General features: G+C 38.6%; 1 protein-coding gene across 8 annotated transcripts in view; it reads left to right on the forward strand.

The window, feature by feature from the left end:
• The first annotated feature begins 487 nt into the window (after positions 1 to 487).
• Positions 488 to 20,265, forward strand: part of LOC121864505 (palmitoyltransferase ZDHHC20-B-like) — a 52,951-nt gene continuing 33,173 nt past the window's right edge. For 4 of the 8 annotated variants that reach the window (XM_042363551.1, XM_042363556.1, XM_042363555.1 and 1 more), the window contains exons 1-10: positions 488 to 620; positions 6,742 to 6,869; positions 9,867 to 9,950; positions 10,734 to 10,913; positions 11,250 to 11,276; positions 11,776 to 11,870; positions 14,959 to 15,085; positions 16,150 to 16,385; positions 17,375 to 17,504; positions 19,334 to 19,472. In XM_042363551.1, the coding sequence (XP_042219485.1) occupies positions 10,763 to 10,913; positions 11,250 to 11,276; positions 11,776 to 11,870; positions 14,959 to 15,085; positions 16,150 to 16,385; positions 17,375 to 17,504; positions 19,334 to 19,472 (905 nt within the window). In that variant the 5' untranslated portion in view covers positions 488 to 620; positions 6,742 to 6,869; positions 9,867 to 9,950; positions 10,734 to 10,762. Of the gene's footprint in view, positions 621 to 691; positions 714 to 6,741; positions 6,870 to 9,866; positions 9,951 to 10,733; positions 10,914 to 11,249; positions 11,277 to 11,775; positions 11,871 to 14,958; positions 15,086 to 16,149; positions 16,386 to 17,374; positions 17,505 to 19,333; positions 19,473 to 20,265 lie in introns of those variants that run through there. The other 4 variants (XM_042363554.1, XM_042363550.1, XM_042363552.1 and 1 more) reach the window with 4 other exon arrangements.

Below are 20,265 nucleotides of genomic sequence, written 5' to 3' on the forward strand. Positions count from 1 at the left end.
TCAGTAATTATAATTTTGTCCATATTTGTGCAAACTACCTTATTAATGCTCATAATAGACTTATAATCAATTGGTAGTAGAGTAAATTAAATTATGTATATAAAATCTAGACACAAAAGCTTCACAGATATTAATTATATATGGTAGAACTTTATCTCTGCTTTGTGTGAACTTAAAATAGGTTACTCTTATTATAGAGACATTCACAGCAGCTACTTTTGTTTCTCACGGTAAAATAATTTGTTTTTACTTGAGTTTGTAATTATTTAATATATAAATTATACAGAGGCGGGATATATGGTATTAAGGAGATGAGTTTCATTAGTAATCTATATATGATGCATCTTATAATATAGTAATTGGTGATAGAAAGAGATTGATAAAGTTATCCCATAGTAACAAAATACCTTACTAGTTAACGCTGTATAAATGATCCAACACTACTTACTACAGACTCAGATTATTCATAAAACAAGTTCAAAGTTATGGTCAATGTAACCCTTGTAACTTATATATGGATTTGTTTTTCTATTATCATTTGTTAACTTGTTGCCGGAAATTTGTCAATCATTCTGCAACAGTGGAGAGAATTGTGGCAGAGAGAGTGAGGAAGAAACTAGGTGAGTGTGGTGGAGGTGTGGGGAGGGTTAGGTGAGGGGTGAGTCACCAGGGAGGAGGTCTACAGGGATATTGGAGTTTGTTCACAATATTATGTAATTATAAACCTAAATTTCCACCTCTGTTAACGTTAAATGAATTGTTTTTCTCTAGATGTATTATTAAGGACTAGGTTTGTTTTATTACCGTGCAGTTCATCTTATCTCTTCATGTACTTCTGGTCCTGGTGTGACAGTCTTAGGCTCCTGTTCTACACGTTATTGTTAAAAGGTGTGGATTAACATGTCACAGTCTGGGGTTGTTTGGTTAGGTGTGAAAAACTGAATAAGTTGAGTTTTTTTATGTATAATAGAATTGCCAATTTGTGCCTCTAGTGGCCAGAGTTGTGCAAGACTCTGAAAAAATGGGCCATATTTTTTATTTACAGCTGGTAACTGATAATAACAGGGTGACATTGATATAGTTTAGTAATAATTTAGATGTCATACTCATGGGAGCTACCGACTTTATGGAAATTTGACTTACGGTAATTTTGGGCCGTGGTATTTTCAGCCTATTGTTAGTGAAGAATATAAGAATGGAGGAAACTGCAGCTGGCCTGTTGACCCCATACTGAGCAGTCCCATTTACACCCAGCCTCCTTCCCTCGTATATCGGCCCAACCTATATTTGAAGTTACCCAGAGTGTTCGAGACAATGATGTTCCTAATTTACCTTCCCTGACTTTGGTGAATTTGGTCCATACACTGTAAGATGATTAGGTATTATTATCGTTTCAGTCATCCAGTGAATTTTAGGTTAGGTTAGGTTAGGTTAGGTTAGGTTAGGTTAGGTTAGGTTAGGTTAGGTTAGGTTAGGTTAGGTTAGGTTGGGTTGGGTTGGGTTGGGTTGGGTTGGGTTGGGTTGGGTTGGGTTGGGTTGGGTTGGGTTGGGTTGGGTTGGGTTAGGGTTGGGTAGGTTAGGTTAGGTTTTCCCATGGTTTATATCAACTTCCAGATAGATGGACGACTGAAACGATAATTTTGCCGATGATTATTTAGTTGTCACTGATTTTATTAAAGGTATATGATACTGTATTATGTTGTGTAATAATAAAAGAATGGCTGAAATCATGTGCTAACCTAACCTATATGTATCTTAACTCACCTATATCTAGAAAACTAAAAATTTCCACAAAATGAATAGAAGTGAAAGTAATCAGCGTACAAAACTGTCTGAAAACGCCCCTCCATAATTACCAAACTGCTGACGGTCACAAGTATGTAGCATATTAGCCGATTATTTATGGCATTGTCACACACACGGAAAGAATTAGTATATTTTGATAGATTATGAAGAGAATGGAAAGGCAGGAAACACCAGGACATTTTATTCACACAACTGTTTTATTTTAGCCACGTTGTACAGTATAACTTTGACAGAATTTATCCGCTAAAACTAATAATGGTAAAATTATCGTTTCGGTCGTTCATCTGTTTTTACGACAGTTTTTGATGTGTTTAGAATGATTTTGATCTTACCTACCCTAACTAATCTAACCTACCCTAACTAACCTAACCTTGCCAATCTAATCTAACCTAACCTAAATTCTTAAGATTCCCCAGGTGACCAAATCGATAATAATACCCTAATAAATATTGTATACATACCGTATTACACGATCTGAATATGAAAAATCTTTATTACCGGTATTTAAGTACCTATTACTGCTGTCAGAATATATACAGTGAACCCTCACTTTACGCGGTTAATTGAACCCACGGCGGCCCGCGTAAAGTGAACAACATAACATCTGGGATTAATTGAAATAGAAACCGGGCCGACCCCCAAACTCCACTTTTTCCCGACACAATATGTACGTTTTACTAAAAATAACATCTTAACTTTATGATGGTATTCATAGAAGGGAACGATCAATAAGAGAAAAATATACTGTAGGTTAGGTTAGAAAAAAACAAGGTTGGGTTTAACACTTACGTTAGGAGAAGAGATGGGTCGGCGTAGGGGAATGGAGGCTGGTTCCGAGGCAGAGGGCAGGCTACTGGCCCTCAGGTGAGTCTTCATCGCTGTCATCCACACTTATTAGTGCCTCCCTGACAAATCCCTCAAAGTCATCATCACTGTCTCTACCTCTGTCACTATCACTGGCTTGGGCTGGCTGTGGTGGGTTGCGGGCGAAGAACTCGGTCATGCTTTGCTGACGGCTGGTGTTTATGTTGTTGTGATAAACCTTGATGTAGGGCTCCATAGTCTGCACAGCTGGGTAGTGAAGATTTCATACCTGTTAGCGTCAGGGTCGTCGGAAAGGAGGAGCTTGACTTTCCCAATACACTCGATGGCACCCCTTACATTACTATGGGATAACTGGCGTTCTTCTTGGGATGACGCACCACCTCCCTCTTCACTGACGTCATCATCATCTACCATCTCGTCGGTAGTCACATCAGGATCCCTTATCACCTCCAGGATGTCGTCGTTGGTGGTCTCGGAGAAGCCTGCAGCTGTAACACTCTGCGCAGCTTCTCTGGCAAGGTCCACTGCTACTGCAACAGTCTGAACCTCACCAGTCACAGATTTACTCTGCCTAACACCCGGAATGCCTTGCAACACATGTCTCCATGCGTGACGAACAGATCTACGGACAGCTGATCCCATGCCTCCACCAAGAAGTCCACAGCTTTCTTGACGTTGAATGTTCTCCAACATTGTCTCACAAGTACTTCTTGCTCTGCCAACTGTTGATCCTCGTCGTCTTTGCTCTTGCTATCGGTGTTGGTGTCACTCAGGTTACGCAACTCTTCCTTGGTGTTGGTGTAGTCGTTCAGGAGCTTGAATTTCTTGGCAGAGAATGCAGCTTTTACATTACAGATCAATTCTTGGTCCATGGGCTGTATTATAGACCTAGTGTTGGGAGGAAGGAAGACCACTTTTACGTTGGGGTGACGATCTAACAGTAGGAGTGAGTGTCCTGGTGCGTTGTCAAGCAGCAACAAAATCTTGAATGGAACATTGTGTTGCTCACAGAATTTCTTAACGTCAGGAACGAAACAGTCATCAAACCAGGAGAGGGACAGAGTAGAGAACATCCACGCCTTACGAGCGGTCAGCCAGTGGACATTTAGCTTGGTCATGTCCATGCTCTTGTAGGCGTGCGGCTTGCGTGCTGTGTGGATCACCGATAACTTGAGCTTACAGGTACCGGAGTCATTGGTGGTAAACAGGACGGTGATGCGCTCCTTCTGCAACTTCCGGCCTCGACACTTGCTGGCATTCTTCACAACGAAGGTCTTGGAAGGTAGCTTTTTCCAAAAAAGACCAGATTCGTCCATGTTAAACACCTGGTCGTCGGTGTACTGTCCTTCCTCCATAATCTCACGTAAAAACGGAGGAAATTCCCTAGCTGCAACACAGTCAGCACTAGCTTCTTCACCACCAATGTTGATATTGGTGATCTTGTTCCTCTTCTTAAACCTATGTAACCACCCAGAGGAAGCATTAAAGGGTTTGGGCTCTGCAATTCCCATCTTTCGTGACACTGCAGCATACAGTTCACGTGCGTACTCCTTAACTGAGCGCGTGTCCACCGCCATGTTCCGTCGTGCCTGACGAACCAAGTAGCTCACAAGTAATTTTTCCGTCTTGAGAAGCACCTGGTTGTGGCAATACTTGATCATAGAAGCACCTGTAGACTTTGTGATGTTCATGTGCTCCTTTATCTTGGCTGCATCCTTCTTAATTGTCCTGATCGTAGACTCGTAAACACCATGCTGGCGCGCGAGATCAACCTGTCTTGTTCCTTTCTCCAACTCTTGTATGATCTTATATTTAATTACGTAGCTTAAGGAATGACGTGTCATCTTTGGCTTAGGGCGGTTGGGTCCAGGTAATGCAAGGTTTCTTTGTGGTGGTGGTGGTCCGGTGGAAGCCATTCTTATGGAACAATGTATACCGATATGCACGGTGTAGCCGGGAGGGGTGTAACTGACGTGGGTAAGTCAAGGAGCTTGAACGCTCCCGCAGCGGGGCACGTCATAGTACATTAAACCAATCACAGCTAGCGGGGAGGGAGGTAAGGATGCTTTGCCCAATCACAGTCTGATACATCATATGACGTCACCGATAACGCAACAAAGACATACACTGCGCAACCTACTCGCACCACTTACACAACATGGCGGATGGCGGGAGGTTTAGATCCAAAAATGGCGTGGCGCGAGAGGACCGCCAGCCGCTCACCGCGTAAAAGGGTACACACACCGCGGAAAGTGAGCATTCCGTGTTCGGCAGGGTACCGCGTAAACGTGGAAACGCGTAAAGTGAAACCGCGTAAAGCGAGGGTTTACTGTACAACTACAGTATAATTAAAAAGACAATTATACATACACATTACACAGTCTAAATATTTAAAATGTTTCCCAAGTCGCAATATGGACGGACCGTATGAATAAAGAGTTGCATTGCACTCTTACTGCCCCTCTCAAATACTTCCCAATGCAGTAAAAGTTTTACCTGAAGGTCTCTGTACGTTTTTCCCTCCATCTTACTCAGGTTCTTCTCATCAACCATTCTCACATATGCTGTCTCCTGAATTTCTATTACCACTTATGGAAACTCATTAGTTCAGGCACGAATAGTGTACTTAATATATGCTTTTAGTCATCAAACTTAAACTGCAGCTTAAAAATACCACAACCACCGTCTGGTACTGTATATTTTATCTTCACTAAATAATTTACATTGGTGAACAGTTTACAGTGTTTAGGTATGAAACACTGCTCTAAGGTACAGTCACCAAACTACGTGTAATGATGTGAGAATTGCTGTAAATCCTTGATGTTTATTGGTCTATTTTTAATATTATTAATAATATATAAATCCTGTATTGTAAGTGATCCTGTGAGTGAGATAACTGAAACGCTTTAGTTTTTAGTTTAATTCAACAAGTTCATGTTTTTTTTTTGTTTTTTTTTAATTTTATTAAAATGATCAGGTCTGGTACGGAAAGCCCTAAGGTACCTTCGGGATTTTCATTTATAAACTAAAGTAATTTGACTTAAAAATAGCTAAAGTTAGCATGAAGGTTGGGTTGTCATTAAGTTTGGGGCACATTGGACCTCCATGTTTTAAAAGGACTTGATTTCAGTTGAATATGAAGACAACATCCTGTGTACCGCCGGCAAGACCGTGGGTTCGTAACACTCGTCTTGCCCACCGTTTCTCTGTGGATGTCGGTCACACTAGAATAACCCGTTATAGTACAGCCTTCTTTCCTCACACAGCCAGACTGTGGAATGCTCTGCCGTCTTTTGTGATTCCATACCCATACAATCTGTCTCTCTTCAAAAAGCTGGTGTTTCGGCATCTTAGTGGTGTAGATTAATATAATCTTTTTCTTTATTATTTTTTATTTCTTTTTACTCTTATTTTTTACCCCTAGGCCTCGTTGTTGGTCAATGACCTGTGCCCAGGTGGGCTATTCCCCTTAAAAGTGTACTGTTAACTTTTGGATTAGGACTAAGTCTTCATTTTCTTGCTCACTCAGTTTAGGTTTGTCCTTTTAATTTCCCATTCTTTTTTCTCAAGTTCTTTATTTGCCTCCAGTTTTGAATTACAAGCTGTACGTGTGTGTTTGCTTCTTCAATGCCTCATCACTGCAGGAAGCTATTCAGAGCTTTGTCACTTGTTATGCTTTACCAGCAGTCAAAGTTATAGTGTAGCTGGTGACTGTTATAATCCCTTATGGTCTACATAGAAGTTGGCACTCTTATCAGATCACTCTGTGTATGCTGAATAAAATTGTCTGGTATTAACCAGGTAAAATATTACAAGTGGCATCGCTGTTGTGAAGGGGTTAAGGTAATTCTTGGTTGAATATATATTTTATCTTAAGAAATATTAAAGAGAAGTAGAGTACAGTACTGTTCTGTGTGAGACAAAGGATCACACACTCGGTCCATGATAACAGGGACAGAAATGATAAAGATGTTGACATAACAGAGACCCTGATATATGAAGCTAAGTACTGTACTGTACAGTATAAATATTTTTGTTGTCACAATGCAAAACTTTATATTCATATGAATGTCTTGAATATAATCCCTAATTATAAATTTTAATCCACAGCGCCCCAGCAGTGTAGACAAAATTATTTCACCATGGCTAGACATCGGTGGCAGGTCACGCTTGCAGTAGGCCTATGACTCATGTCCAGCCATCACGGTCATCAGCTGTCTCACCCTAACCCTTATTCCGTAAGTTGTAATTTGTTTTATATGTGAGGGTAGGTCTCTCCTCTGCTGTATGAACCTAGCATTTAACCCTTAAGCCCCGGGTTAGGGTGCTGCTGGCAGTACCCCCATGTGGGGTTAAATCAAGAACAAAAATCAACATTTGCAAAAATAATAATAAAAAAAGAATGGCGGGAAAATAGGCGGACATTCTGGAACATCGCCTGGGGCTTAAGGGTTAAAAATAATTTTTTGGGCTTGCCAAGTTACTCATCACTGTTACCACCGGACTACCAGTGCAGGGGGTCCCTGAGTTACCAACGGGTTCCGTTTCCGAGGACGTTCTTAAGTTGGATATGTACGTAAGTCGGAACACGTGCTCTGTGTATACAGTACTTACAGAACAATGTTTAAAATACTCATACTGTATATCAGAGCCTAAATCACTTAATTTAAGACACAAAAGAAGAAATGGAATGACAAAATACAGTAAATGAAAGTAAAAAAAAAAAGTCATCAGGTAAATAAAATATTGTAAATTTCAAGTTTAACCTCGTTCATATTGGCAGGTGTTCGTATGTCGGGGACCTCCTGTACTCATAATTTCGGGTAGATATACTTATTTTATTTATTTATTTATTTTTTAACAATGCTACATACAGAATATGCAAAAAAAACAATATTATCATAAGGTCAAATACATAAAGGGAATAAACTTTTCTTTGCACACACATTAGGCAGCTCAGTGGGGGAGTGGGAGGAGGGCGCAGTGTGTGGGGGAGGGTGCAGAGTGTGGGAGGGCGAGAGTGGGGAGGGAGGCGAGAGGGGAGGGCGCAGTGTAGGAGGGGGAGGGTGTAGTGGGGAGGGGGCAGAGGGAGGAGGGCGAGAGGTGTGGGGGAGGGTGAGAGTGTGGGGAGGGGTGAGAGTGTGGGGGGGAGGGGGCAGAGTGTGGGAGGGGGGGTGTGTGGGGGAGGGCGCAGGGGGAGTGCAGCGGAGGGCGCAGAGTGTGGGAGGAGGGCTCAGTGTGTGGGGGAGGGTCGCCGTTGCTAGGGAGTCAGCAGAGGATAGTGTACGCTGGTCTGCATTGCTATGGCGAAGCAGAGTGTCTATGGAAATGGCGATTGTGTTAAACCTTCATTTAGCTTTTCTTAATGTTTTTATATGCATGTTTTTGTAGATTTAGTTTGTATACAAATGATTGAAGAGTAACATAAGAAAGGTAGTTGGTATGGTTTATGAATGCTGGGAAAGGAGACACAGTACAGGGAGTTGTGAGCCGCTTCAGCCTTTGTCTTGCTGTATAAACTGTTACTTTACAGCTGTGATAATATTCTTTAATTTTTTTAAACTTTTTACTTTTTCAGTATTTTATATTAGTTTTGTATTTGTAACACAAGAGTCATCACTATAGCCACTTCTCACCACTCCAGGCTAGGCTGTGAGGTACAATAAGTTATAGTTATTTATCAACTCATAATTTGTGGTAGATACATATTTTTTATATCCTATGTTACATGCACACTCAGTCTTACATACAGAATATGCCAAAGATAATTATCATAAAGTCCAAAACATGAAAGGGAATAAACTTTGTTGGAGTGTTGAGAGGAAGGGTGAGTGAGGGGTCTCGGCTGCCTCCCGTGTGTGGTGAAACTATTGTTGGTCAGCAGCCAAATGGGAATGGAGTATTTTGGGTTTTTACTTATTTATTGGTATTATTTTTAGTTATTCCTCACATTTACTGGTATATATTATTTTTAAGAAAACTACTGGTATGGCTACATGACTAAAATACATAGATATATTTTTTCCTTAAATATTCCCTGGTGAAATAGGGGGTGGGTCTTATATGACATAAAATACGGTATGTCCTCTTTTGTTTTATTCCTTTATATTTTTGTAACATTTCCTGTCAGTTATTATTATCTCCTGTTATCACCTTCGCTCTTCCTGTCACTTACTGTCATCAACTTTTATCTTAACTATGCTCATTTATAACAACTTTATGGGAGCTGTGTGTAAGCCTCCCTTCCTCTTGTCAACTTTCTTGTGTAAAGTTTATTGATCCCACTTTTAATAATATTTCTTTCAGTTTATTCCACTAGAGTTTTATTTCTTGTTTTTAAGTCGTCTCTCCAACAGCACTGAAAATTTGATCTGGGTTTCAATTTCATATTCTACCTCTATCTTTTTTATCTTCCTAAAATCTCATTTGATATTATCCAACTTTTTTCCTTATCAAATTTCTAATATTTTTGCCTACTGGACCTCATTACTGGGACATGATCTGACCTACAGTGCCTCTAGGTGGGTTACTGAGGTCTTGGATCCTTTAACATCACATTTAATGTATTATTGACTCTTGTTTTCCCTGTGTTAAGATGCCATGGGGGATATTTAAACCACACATATCCAATGATTCTCTTGTTTTCTATACAAAATAAAGTAACATTTCTCCACTGTCATTTCTATTACCCAACCCGTGTGGTCCTAATTCTGGCACATCTTTCTCCTTCCTTTCCTTTTAATTAAAGTCACCCATTATAATCAAGCATTCCTTAAACTTTACAGCTTTTTTATACTGCTTTAAATCACCTTAAAACTTATCTAAAACCTCATCTTTGGTCTCATTTGTTGCTGCATGACTCTGAATTATTACCAAGTTATGGGTTTAGCATCAAACTTTACTAACAGAACTTTATCTGCCTTTGTCCAGTTACCATTTACACAATTACCCAACTTCTATTTTACAAGAAACCCTACGTACTTCTCTCATACTTCTACTACTTGTATATATAAAGTGAAATTTCTCTCTAATAATGCTATTTGAACCTGTCCATCCTATATAACTTTATCTCAGAATGTTCCATTGTAACTATTTCTTCTCCCTGCAAACATTTGCATACTTCATCTTTTCATAATTATGATGTCCACACATTCTAGATTCCTATTTAAGTTCATACCAACTCAATCTTAATCATTCTGGATTGTTGTTTAGTGTCCAAGGCTTTGTTTTCTCAGATAGTGCTTGCTAGCTCCCAGTGACACTGCCCACAAGTACAGGGGGCACTGCAGTTCGACATTTAGGTGACAGTGATTCATCAGGTACGGCCAGTATACTGTATATTCGTTTATAATGACTTTTCATGGTTGATCAAGGACAAGAACTGAAATCCACTGAGGATGGCAGCCCCTGGCCTTTCTTCACCTGAAGAGAACCATAGAGGGATATAGAAGAAGTTAATACTGAGCTATGGGTTTTAGAGGTCACTAATCTCTCCAGTCAAGGACCAGCTCATCACAAGTTGATTTATAACAGGAAAACTGGTTAGACCTAAAGACTGGCAATTAAGACAGGACAGCAGACCTTTCCCTCTGTAGCTGTGATTGACAGTACAGTAGTGGAACATTTAGAATGGTCGAAAAGTCCTTACCTATTTTGTTGAAACAATGGTCATTCGTGATGAAGAAGTATTACAGTAGTCAATTGTATATATAGTATATTATGCTTAAGTCCAACATGAGCACCATAGGTGTTTATACAGATTTCAAACCTGTCCAGTGCATTGCACAATAAGATTAAAAAGACTTTGTTGTTCTGTAAATATTGTTTTGTAAACCTCAGATTTTACAAAGTCCCTCACAAAGAAGTTTGTGCAACCCATGGTCTGTTTCCACCATGTCCAGTGTAGCTCATCAAGATACAGTACACTCTAGCAATGTCTAGACCAGAGGAGCTGTCCTGACTCATCCATGGAGTCTGGTTTGAGGCAAAATGTGGATTAAAGGGCACTAGATCTGAGAGGTTTTAGTTTAATTTATATCGTTTTGTTGAACATTGTGTCACATTTTAGACTCAAATTAGTTATGTGATTTGCTAATTTTCAGATCTTACCAAACTGAAGAATCCGTCAGGGATGTCGGCAACAACAACCATGGCACCCAAGTTCTCTGTGTTGACAACTCCTTGCAGATTATGCTTTAAAGCAGCCAAGTGGCTACCTGTTATTTTTATTGTGACTGTGGTAGTCTGGTCGTATTATGCCTATGTGATCCAGCTCAACATCGGTTAGTATCTTATACTGACTTGTAGAAATGTACAAGACTTTGAGATTTATATTAATTCACTTTTGTCATAATTTTAACTGCTTCACCATATACTGAATCATTAATTCATTTTGTTCTGCCAAGAATAGTTAGGTGAATTGTTTGGTAAAACTGTGCACAACTTTACTGTCATAACACAAGTGTGGTAATTGTACAGTAACCAAGATATATTAAGGACATTCTGCTCAAGTAAATCAAAAGTTTTACCTGTGAATGACACTTTTATATGTATCAGTAATTTGTTACTTGTGATGAATTTCTCAAACTATATTACAAGTTCTGTGTTCTTCTCTTCAGGTACTATTGCGAACATCATAGAAAAATGTAAGTGAGCATGAAGTGTCTTGTAATTATTAAGCTGATTTCTAAATAGGTTTGGGATTTGTAAGAATATTTGTCCAGCTTAGACATGAGATACAAATGAGACTTTTTGCCAAATAGAGATAACTCCTTTTATTCCTCCAACTGAAAAGAAATTAATTCATGTATGGTAAAAAACATTACCTCGGGTTCATTTATGACGGTGTTCACTATCACGACACAACTAACTAGACAGTGTGGTACAGTACTGCTTTAGTTTTCAGTCTATTAACTTTTTATTGCAGAAGGTCCATACTTTTATGTAACATTAGAAATACTTTTATTTTTATGAGTGATGTGTGTTGCTGAAAAGGTGTTCAGTTGGTGGTGTCTTGCTAAATGGGACATATTTCCCTGTATTATATCACGTCCCTTCGAGGTGTTGTGCCAGAAGTTTATAAGGTGCTGTAAAGTTTGTCCAGAGTTTTCATGATCAAGACTGATGGTATATTATTTATTTCAGGTTTTTATCTTATTGCATACCATGTATTATTGGGGCTCTTCTTGTGGGCCTACTGGCAGACCATCTTCACAGACATTGGCACAGTTCCTAAACAGGTAAGTAATCCTAACCTAATTTAATGTACAGTGTCATTGAATTTTCGGTTTTAATATTCTAAAAAATGACGATGATGAGGTTAATAAATGCCCAGTGCACAAGATTACGGTGCTCAGATATTTACCTCTAAAGCAATATGCTCCCTCGTCTTAGATAAGGATTGTTTGACTAAAATTTGTTCCTGCTGATGACCTCTGGATGTTAACACTTTCTGGGGCCCACGAGGCGCATCTGCCACCACCCAGAGCTGGGCAGGATGTGCCAACCTAATGACAATCGCAGCATAAATGATTGCATGTACTTTTTGTTTGTCATTATTTTCCATTGTATTTAATTTTTTTAGTGTGTAGTTCTTCACAAATGATATCACTACAATACTGTTATACAAAGGAAGTTAAATCTAAAACAAATGTAAGAAAATACAAGTGACTGTCGCAAAGGAGTGTGCAGCGTCTACTCACTGTAAATCCTTGGGACGCACTGATGCATGCAGGCCCACGGGGAGGTTATCCCAACACCTCACGCCCACCACAGTTGTGCCGCGAGAATGGGAAGACAACGGCACACATTTTGTGACTTGGACCATGAAAATGAAGCTATAAATAGATTTTTTTGCAAATATATGAAGTTGCTGACAATATTTTCATCATCAAAATGCTAACAGGACTTTTTTGGACGATGAAATATTCATCATCGCCCTGCCAAAATGTTAAATAAGGTGATTAAATGTATGTTGTTACTAAAACTCCAAATACTTGCAGAATAAATTAAAGATGTATACTGTACTGTACTGGTGATATACAGGAACAGAGAGTAAATGGTTAAGGCATCAAGTTAAAGTTGAAACTATTAGTCTACTGTAGTAATAATAAGCTTCACTTATTTAATATAACAAATGTTTTTTAAAGTGTATAATTCAGTAGTAAAGGAGGGAAGAACTGTGGGGGCGGGGGGAGTATACTGTACAGCTATACATTAAACAAATAATAAACAACATTATTTGAAGGACAGTTTTGGAGCCATGGTACAATCGATCTTCTTCAACTTCCCCAAATTGGTTCCTATATTGTCCAGGATAAAATATTTGCATTTGTATACTGTATATACTCATCTATAATTCTACCTCGTTTATAGGTCGACCCTGATTTTTTGACCAAGAAATCATTAATTTATGATATGCCTCGTTTATAGGTCGACCCAAGTTTTTGAGGGTAATGGAACAGCAAAACCTTCACTAAAAACACTACGTCCTATAGACTGAGGGTCGCCGTGCCTGAAACACCGAGTGCCGAAGGCATATTGTTTACCATTATTACGACACTTTACACTGAAACGGGTAGTTTCAGCAAAAATATTGTATATTTCCATTCAAGTATTTATTCAAGTCAATTAGGAGGGAATATTACTGTAATACAACAGGGTTTTTTAACTGAAAACCATTCGAAAAGCGATTACAGTAACATCTTTTGAACAACGAAAGAAAGCGAAAGTCGATTGTTTTCGTCATGATTTTATCCCACTTTTCACTGTAATTCGTACGTCATTTCAGCAAAAATATTACATTTCCGTGAATGTTTTATATCGAGCACAGTATGAATAGAATAACATTGTAATATAACAGTATTTTAACCGAAAACTATTAAAAAAATGAGTAACATCTCTTGAACATCGGAAGGTTAGGTAAAGTCTTTTGTTTTCGTCATGTATTTTATCCTATTTTATATTGAAATACATCACGTTTCAGCAAAACTACTATTTATTTCTGAGAATATATTCATTCAGGCACAGTTAAGGTAAAATCTACGTGTGATGTAACAGTTTTTTAACTAAAAACTATTCGAAAAACACGTGTACCGTGATACTCAAGAGCTAGTGGTGCGTCGTGCATCGTTGTAAACAATAGGAGGTTGAGGTGGATTAACGGGTATTATTATAAGTGTGAAATATCGAAAAGGTTTTTATTACTGGTATTTTTTGTACATCAATGAGAACTGTGATACCATATATGATATGATAAGTTAGCCTGTGCTAAGAACTTCAACATAGACTACTGAAAACACTTTGTAAGGTAATTTAGCCTATTGTAAGTTGGTGAGCTTCATTTGCTGAAGGAACAGCACAGCTGTTCATTACTAATTGGTGCATATTTAATGTTTCCATTGTTTACTGGCAGTAAATGGTAAATATTTTTCATGTCTGAAGCTAAAAGTTGCTCCTCGCCCTTCCCATCATGCATGGATTCAACCTAACAGAACTATTACGGTACCCATGTAGAGGTCGACCCCCAATTTTTTGCCTAAAAATTGGTTCTTAAAAACTCGAACGACACACGAGTATATACGGTAATACTGTATAGTACAGTGAAACCTCGATTAACCGGGCACAGGTCACTGACCCACATCGGGGCCTGGGGGGCGATAATGTAATAATATTAATAATGATAATAATAATAGTAATATAGAACCATAAAGAAATGCAAAAAATGAAAAAAAATCAAGAGTGAGAAACAATATATGTATGTTGTGTTGTCAATAGTAAGAGAAACAATTGAGACCCTGCAATTGTGTGTAAATGAGGCAGAAAGTCAGATCAGCAACCTGGGACTTGGTCACAATTTTTGTGATGACATACAATATGTTCTTTGACTTTTCCATTTTTTATTCACGGTTTCTGTGCTGGTTCATATTTATTTACTAAAGTGGTTAATGTTTTAAAGCAAATTCTATTGAAATATGAATGGCAAATGAACAAAAATGAATAGAGGGAATTAAATGAGGTAGGTAGGGAAAGGTACTTTGTAAATGTATGTTTACTATGTAAATATTTGTTTTATTTCCGTAGACTTTATGTACGATTAACCGACCTTTCGGATTATCCGTCGGCCCCTTCCCCCCATATGGGGTCGGTTAATCGAGGTTTTACTGTATTGTATGTACGTACTGTATATTGTGTTTGTGTCAGATACTTCCATTACCTCTCCTTACAATTAATCAGTACTGTACCATATTCACTTTAATAATGTCTTTCTTGTCAACTGTTATTTGAAAGTAAAATTTGTCTATATATTATTTTTCCTCACCTAATCAGTTTCGGTTACCACCAACGGAATTGGATCGCTATGAGTCGGCGGAGACGGAGGAAGTGAGACGGGACGTCCTAGAGAGATTTATTCAGAAGCAGAGCCTCCCAGTGTACAACCGCACCATGACTGGCGGTAAGTCTGACCATTTGTGTGACTAAACTACCTTGAAATTGTCATCAGTGTCATGATATCCATTAACTTGAATTACAGTTGCCATCACATGAATGTACTCCGGCCTAGGAGTGTGTGAGGGCACAGGTACGAGATATGGCACCACAGGGCCGTGGGCGTGAAACCGTGGATTACCGTGTTTGCCAGTTCCCGTAGTTCAATCCTAGTCACTCGGTGGTGGCTGCACAACCATCCTGCAGAACATAAACAAACAAAGCATCTATGTGATGTGTGTTCTTCGGTATTTATGTGTGGTCGGTCAAACTGGGCAATTTCACTGTTTCACGTCTGTTCTTTCTGTCCTGACTACGGTGCAGCATTGCCACGTCTTGTACCCAATCCCTCACACACTCCCAGGATGTGGTACAGTCATGTGGAGGCAACTGTACTTAGAAATCCACCATAAAGTATTTCTGCTCCTGTAATCCTTTTCCCATAAAGCTCAAGCTGGACAGAATCAGGAGTAACACAGACTCTTCCATCAGTCATTTATTCATTCATTGTTTTTAGTATCATAGAGATAAACTTTGAGCATCTAGATTTCTTGGGCCCAAACAGTATTTTGATTGTAGAAAATTTTGGTGTCAGCTGTACAGGTTCACTGGCCAGAATACTCTACTGCTCCAGACCTACCCATGTTTACTACGCTTTATCACACTCATTCATACAAACATTGGTTTAAGAAAATAAAATACACCATAATGATACTGTACCGAACAATAATAAAATGAAACAACATAGACTATAGGTAACCAGAGCATTTTGTTCATCTTAGACACACACACACAACACCACATTGCAACATATGAATACAAACTTAAAACAGTGAACAGGTATACAAAAAGATTGTTGTCATGTACAGAAGAAAGAAAGAAAAAATATTAGCTTAGATGTGAAAATAGATGGGTTATGGCATTTTGAAAAGGTGGAACATGCTGTGGATGTCACTAGAACCCTACACTCAACATTTAACACAAAATAGACTAAAAGTGTTGAGTTAACTTGGTGACTTCTCTCCTCCTCAGATATCCGTTATTGTGATAAGTGTGTGCAGATCAAGCCAGACAGATGCCACCACTGCTCAGTGTGTGGAGTATGTGTCTTAAAACTGGATCATCATTGCCCATGGGTTAACAACTGTGTTGCCTTCACAAACTACAAATTCTTCATATTATTCTTGGGATATGCTCTCCTCTACTGCCTTTTTATTGGAGCTACAACTTTGCAATATTTCATCAAGTTTTGGAAGGTAAGAGAAAAAGTGAGTGTACAGTACTGCAAGAGTTGAATGTTATTTCGAAATTGGTTAAGAGAACATAGTATGGCAAAATGTACAGTGCGGTACCAGACAATATTCTCATTACTGTGGGGAGTGTTCAGACAGCACAGTACTGTATGTTGTGTTGTTGAAGTCTCTATGTGGAGGAGGTTGTACTGTACTGTATAGTATGTGTTTGTAGGTGGCTGGGTTTGGAGGTGTTAAGTCAGATATTATTGAGGGTTAGATAATAAAGTAAAACCAGTCTCTTGACCTCATCAAGGCTTTGTTCATCATAAGTCAACACATCTGAAGACACAAGAAGAGAAGAATAGGAAATATGTAAGACAATCAGAGGTTATGGTAGTAAGTAGTGGTAAGAAATACACTAAACTTAAGGTTCCAGTATATAATGGGAAGTATTATTATGGGGTTTTGTGTGTTTATGGTAATGGGAGGTGTATTTTACCATCAAGAATCAGGTATTGTGTTGTGACAGGGCAGTGAACTTTATGCCTATGATGTCAACCTGGTCTTGTATGGGGAAAATCTGTAGATGACTAATATTTGTGGTCTTAAGGCATCCTAGTGTTTTCTGAAGGCTTTGGTTGAGTCTTGTGGAGTTTATAGAAGGTGGAGGCAGATGTTGCTGGAGCCCATCATAGGCCAGCACAGTTTACTATGGTGCAGATGTATTTGATTATATGTTAGTGGCTCTTGTTGTCCAGAGGTAGTGTGTGTGTGTGAGTATATTGAGTGACACAGTTTGGGGCATCATCATCATCATCATCATCATCATCATCATCATCATCATCATAATCATCATCATCATCATCATCATCATCATCATCATCATCATCATCATCCTCTTGCCATCCACTACCATCCCCCTTTATTTGTGTTAAATGTTACCTATATCTTCACTCAGCACTGAAAGGCATGGGCTTTAATTTGGTAAAAGAGAAATACATTAATGTATTGTTGTTCCTCAGAATGAGCTTGGTGAGGAGGGAAAGTTCCACATATTGTTCGTCTTCTTCGTGTCCATCATGTTCGCCATCAGTCTGGTCTCATTGTTTGGCTACCACATCTTCTTAGTCGTCAAGAATAGGTCCACACTGGGTAGGTATTAATGTACGCTACCTTTATGTAGGCTAAAGTAAGGCCTTTATGTCATATTTTTATTCCCTTCTGGACTTTTTTTATACTGTATTATGTGCAGTTTCATAGCTTTTTGTATCATCTTCAGGGTTTTTTCATGTACTGTTTATATTTTTGACTAGTGATCTCCAGCAGGCAGCTCCTGGTAAAGCAGGCAGCTGACTAGGGATGTTCCATATATATATATATATATATATATATATAATATATATATATATATATATATATATATATATATATATATATATATATATATATATATATATATATATATATATATATATATATATATATATATATATATATATATATATATATATTACTGCCCACCTCTGCCAGTCATCCCCTACCACACCCATGAGGCCAAACTGGGGAGATCAAGTGGAACAGTTGTCATATAGAGACAGGAAGACTTAGGGTGGCCATGTTGTACACCTGAACTGTGGCTCTACCATCTTGGTCACGACTACAGTAGCTAGAAATCTCCCACAGTGGCACTGGAAACCCATGGATACTTAAACCAGTATACTGTACAGTGAGACAGTGTACAGAATATAAAATGTGGAGACTCAAAGCTCCATTTGGTAGACCCAAGTTTGGAAGGGGATTGCTATTAGATTAATAATGTAATACGGGCAGTCCCCGAGTTACGAACGTCCGACTTACCATCAACCGCCCTTATGAAAGGGATCCCAATACATTCATTGCAAAAAAATGTAATTAAAATAATTTTATTTTAATTATTTTCATCATTATATATTGTTTAACATCACTTCATTCACATTATTTGTTATGTGTTGGATATTATTATTGTTTTGTGTGGGCTTTAACCTAACCTAAACTATGGGTCCAAGAACGTATCCTTGTTGTAAGTCGGGGACAGCCTGTACCTGTGAGTTTATTTCATGTACGTATTTATTTATTTATTTTACTTTTTAGTAAAATTCGCCATTTCGAGTCTAACTTACAAATCATTTAGACATTAATGATAAATACTTCATTGTGGTTGAGCTGTGGACTGCTTAGATGTTGTAGGTATAATGGCTTCAGACTTAATGGAAATTCTTCAGATGTGATCTTAAACAAATCTGGCACTTCCTCCTATTTCTTCATTCATGCACCCACTGCCTCACCCCACCCCACCCCTCACCCCACCCCTCACCCCACCCCCTCACCCCACCCCACCCCTCACCCACCCCTCACCCCACCCCTTACCCACCCCACCCCTCACCCCTCACCCCTCACCCCACCCCTCACCCCACCCCCCCTCACCCCACCCCACCCCCCACCCCACCCCACCCCTCACCCCCTGATCTGATTTTGTCCAAAGCATTTTCTTTCTCTTTTCTTGCTCTGTCTTACAATAAAGGGACCATGACACTTGGCTCAGACAACAAGAGATATATGTAGGAATATTTCCATACCTAGTGTACTTGGCAACTGATACTGTACTGTGTTTGTGCTTAACAACTCCAAGAAGGTAAAGCCTGACCTCCAGCTTTCAGTGACAGTTGTTTCTTCTGGTTTTCCATTATGAGAGTGATCACAGAGGGTAGGGATCAACTAGTCATCAGGTTAACTGCAACTATTAGTCAAGTTAGCTGCAACAAAATCAGGTTAGTTGCAACTAATATTCATATAACTGCAACTGGGAGTCAGTTTTTGCCAGCCACTAGTGTCTGGGTACCCTGGGTCCAGTCCAAAGGCAAGAAGAAGCGTAAAGTGATAAAGAAGAATGTGATAGATTGAGAAAGATAATAATTCAGCTACTGTACTCCACATTTGAACAGAGTCGTTCCGTGCTCCTATCTTCCGGCTGAACCATGCTTGGCTACAGGATAAAGACGGCTTCAGTTTGGGTGCTTTCAATAACTTTGTTGAAGTGTTTGGGGATAACAAGAAGCTATGGTTCCTTCCAGTGGCCTCCAGGTGAGTACTCTTGTCTTCTGTGGACTTGTATCATAGTGGTATAATATCCTGGGGTGTTGAGGTCTTAAAGTAACACATACTACTGTGCAGCTATAACAAGGTACAGTTTTATATTGAGTGTATCTGAAGAGGTTCCTGCACTTAAATTTATTCCCTTATACTGTATAGCTGTGAGAACTGGATATAAGTTTTTACAAAATTTCACTTAACTTTTTTTTAAGAAGTTACCATAATTATAAGGTCACTTTTTTATTCTCAGCCCTCATCTCTCAGTCAAAAAATTCATTGTTGGATCTATTTTATTGCTTCCTCAAAAAATTTAAAGAAAATCAACATCTACCTTTAATTTTAAATTCTTTTTAACTTGTTTGATTTTTGGCTAAGTTAGAAGTACTGTAAAGTTATTATATACTAAAGGGCAGATGGTATGGCTATAAATGTTTTATTGATCAGTTTGTTATGAAGGTGACACACTAGACAAAGGCTGAAGAACTAATATGTTGTATTCAGTTATGCAAAATCAAATTAGTCTAAATCTTCTTAGTTTGTAAGATGAAAAGAATGTGTGTTGATTTTTTTTAGATGTTTTGATTTTATAATGAAATAAAACCATAAAATACTGCTCTTCCTCACTTCTTTTTAACAATAAATTATATGAGAACTAAACATGTTCATTCACAAGTGTTAATACTTATTAGACACCCTGAGTCGCTGACTGAATAGTCCAGCTAAACTAAAATACTTTTGGAACTACAGCAAAATGGAGGATTGGCCTTGAAATCAAGATGTTTGG

This window comes from Homarus americanus, unplaced genomic scaffold, assembly GCF_018991925.1.
Source record: "Homarus americanus isolate GMGI-L3 unplaced genomic scaffold, GMGI_Hamer_2.0 scaffold25860, whole genome shotgun sequence".
Taxonomy (NCBI): Eukaryota; Metazoa; Arthropoda; class Malacostraca; order Decapoda; family Nephropidae; genus Homarus; species Homarus americanus.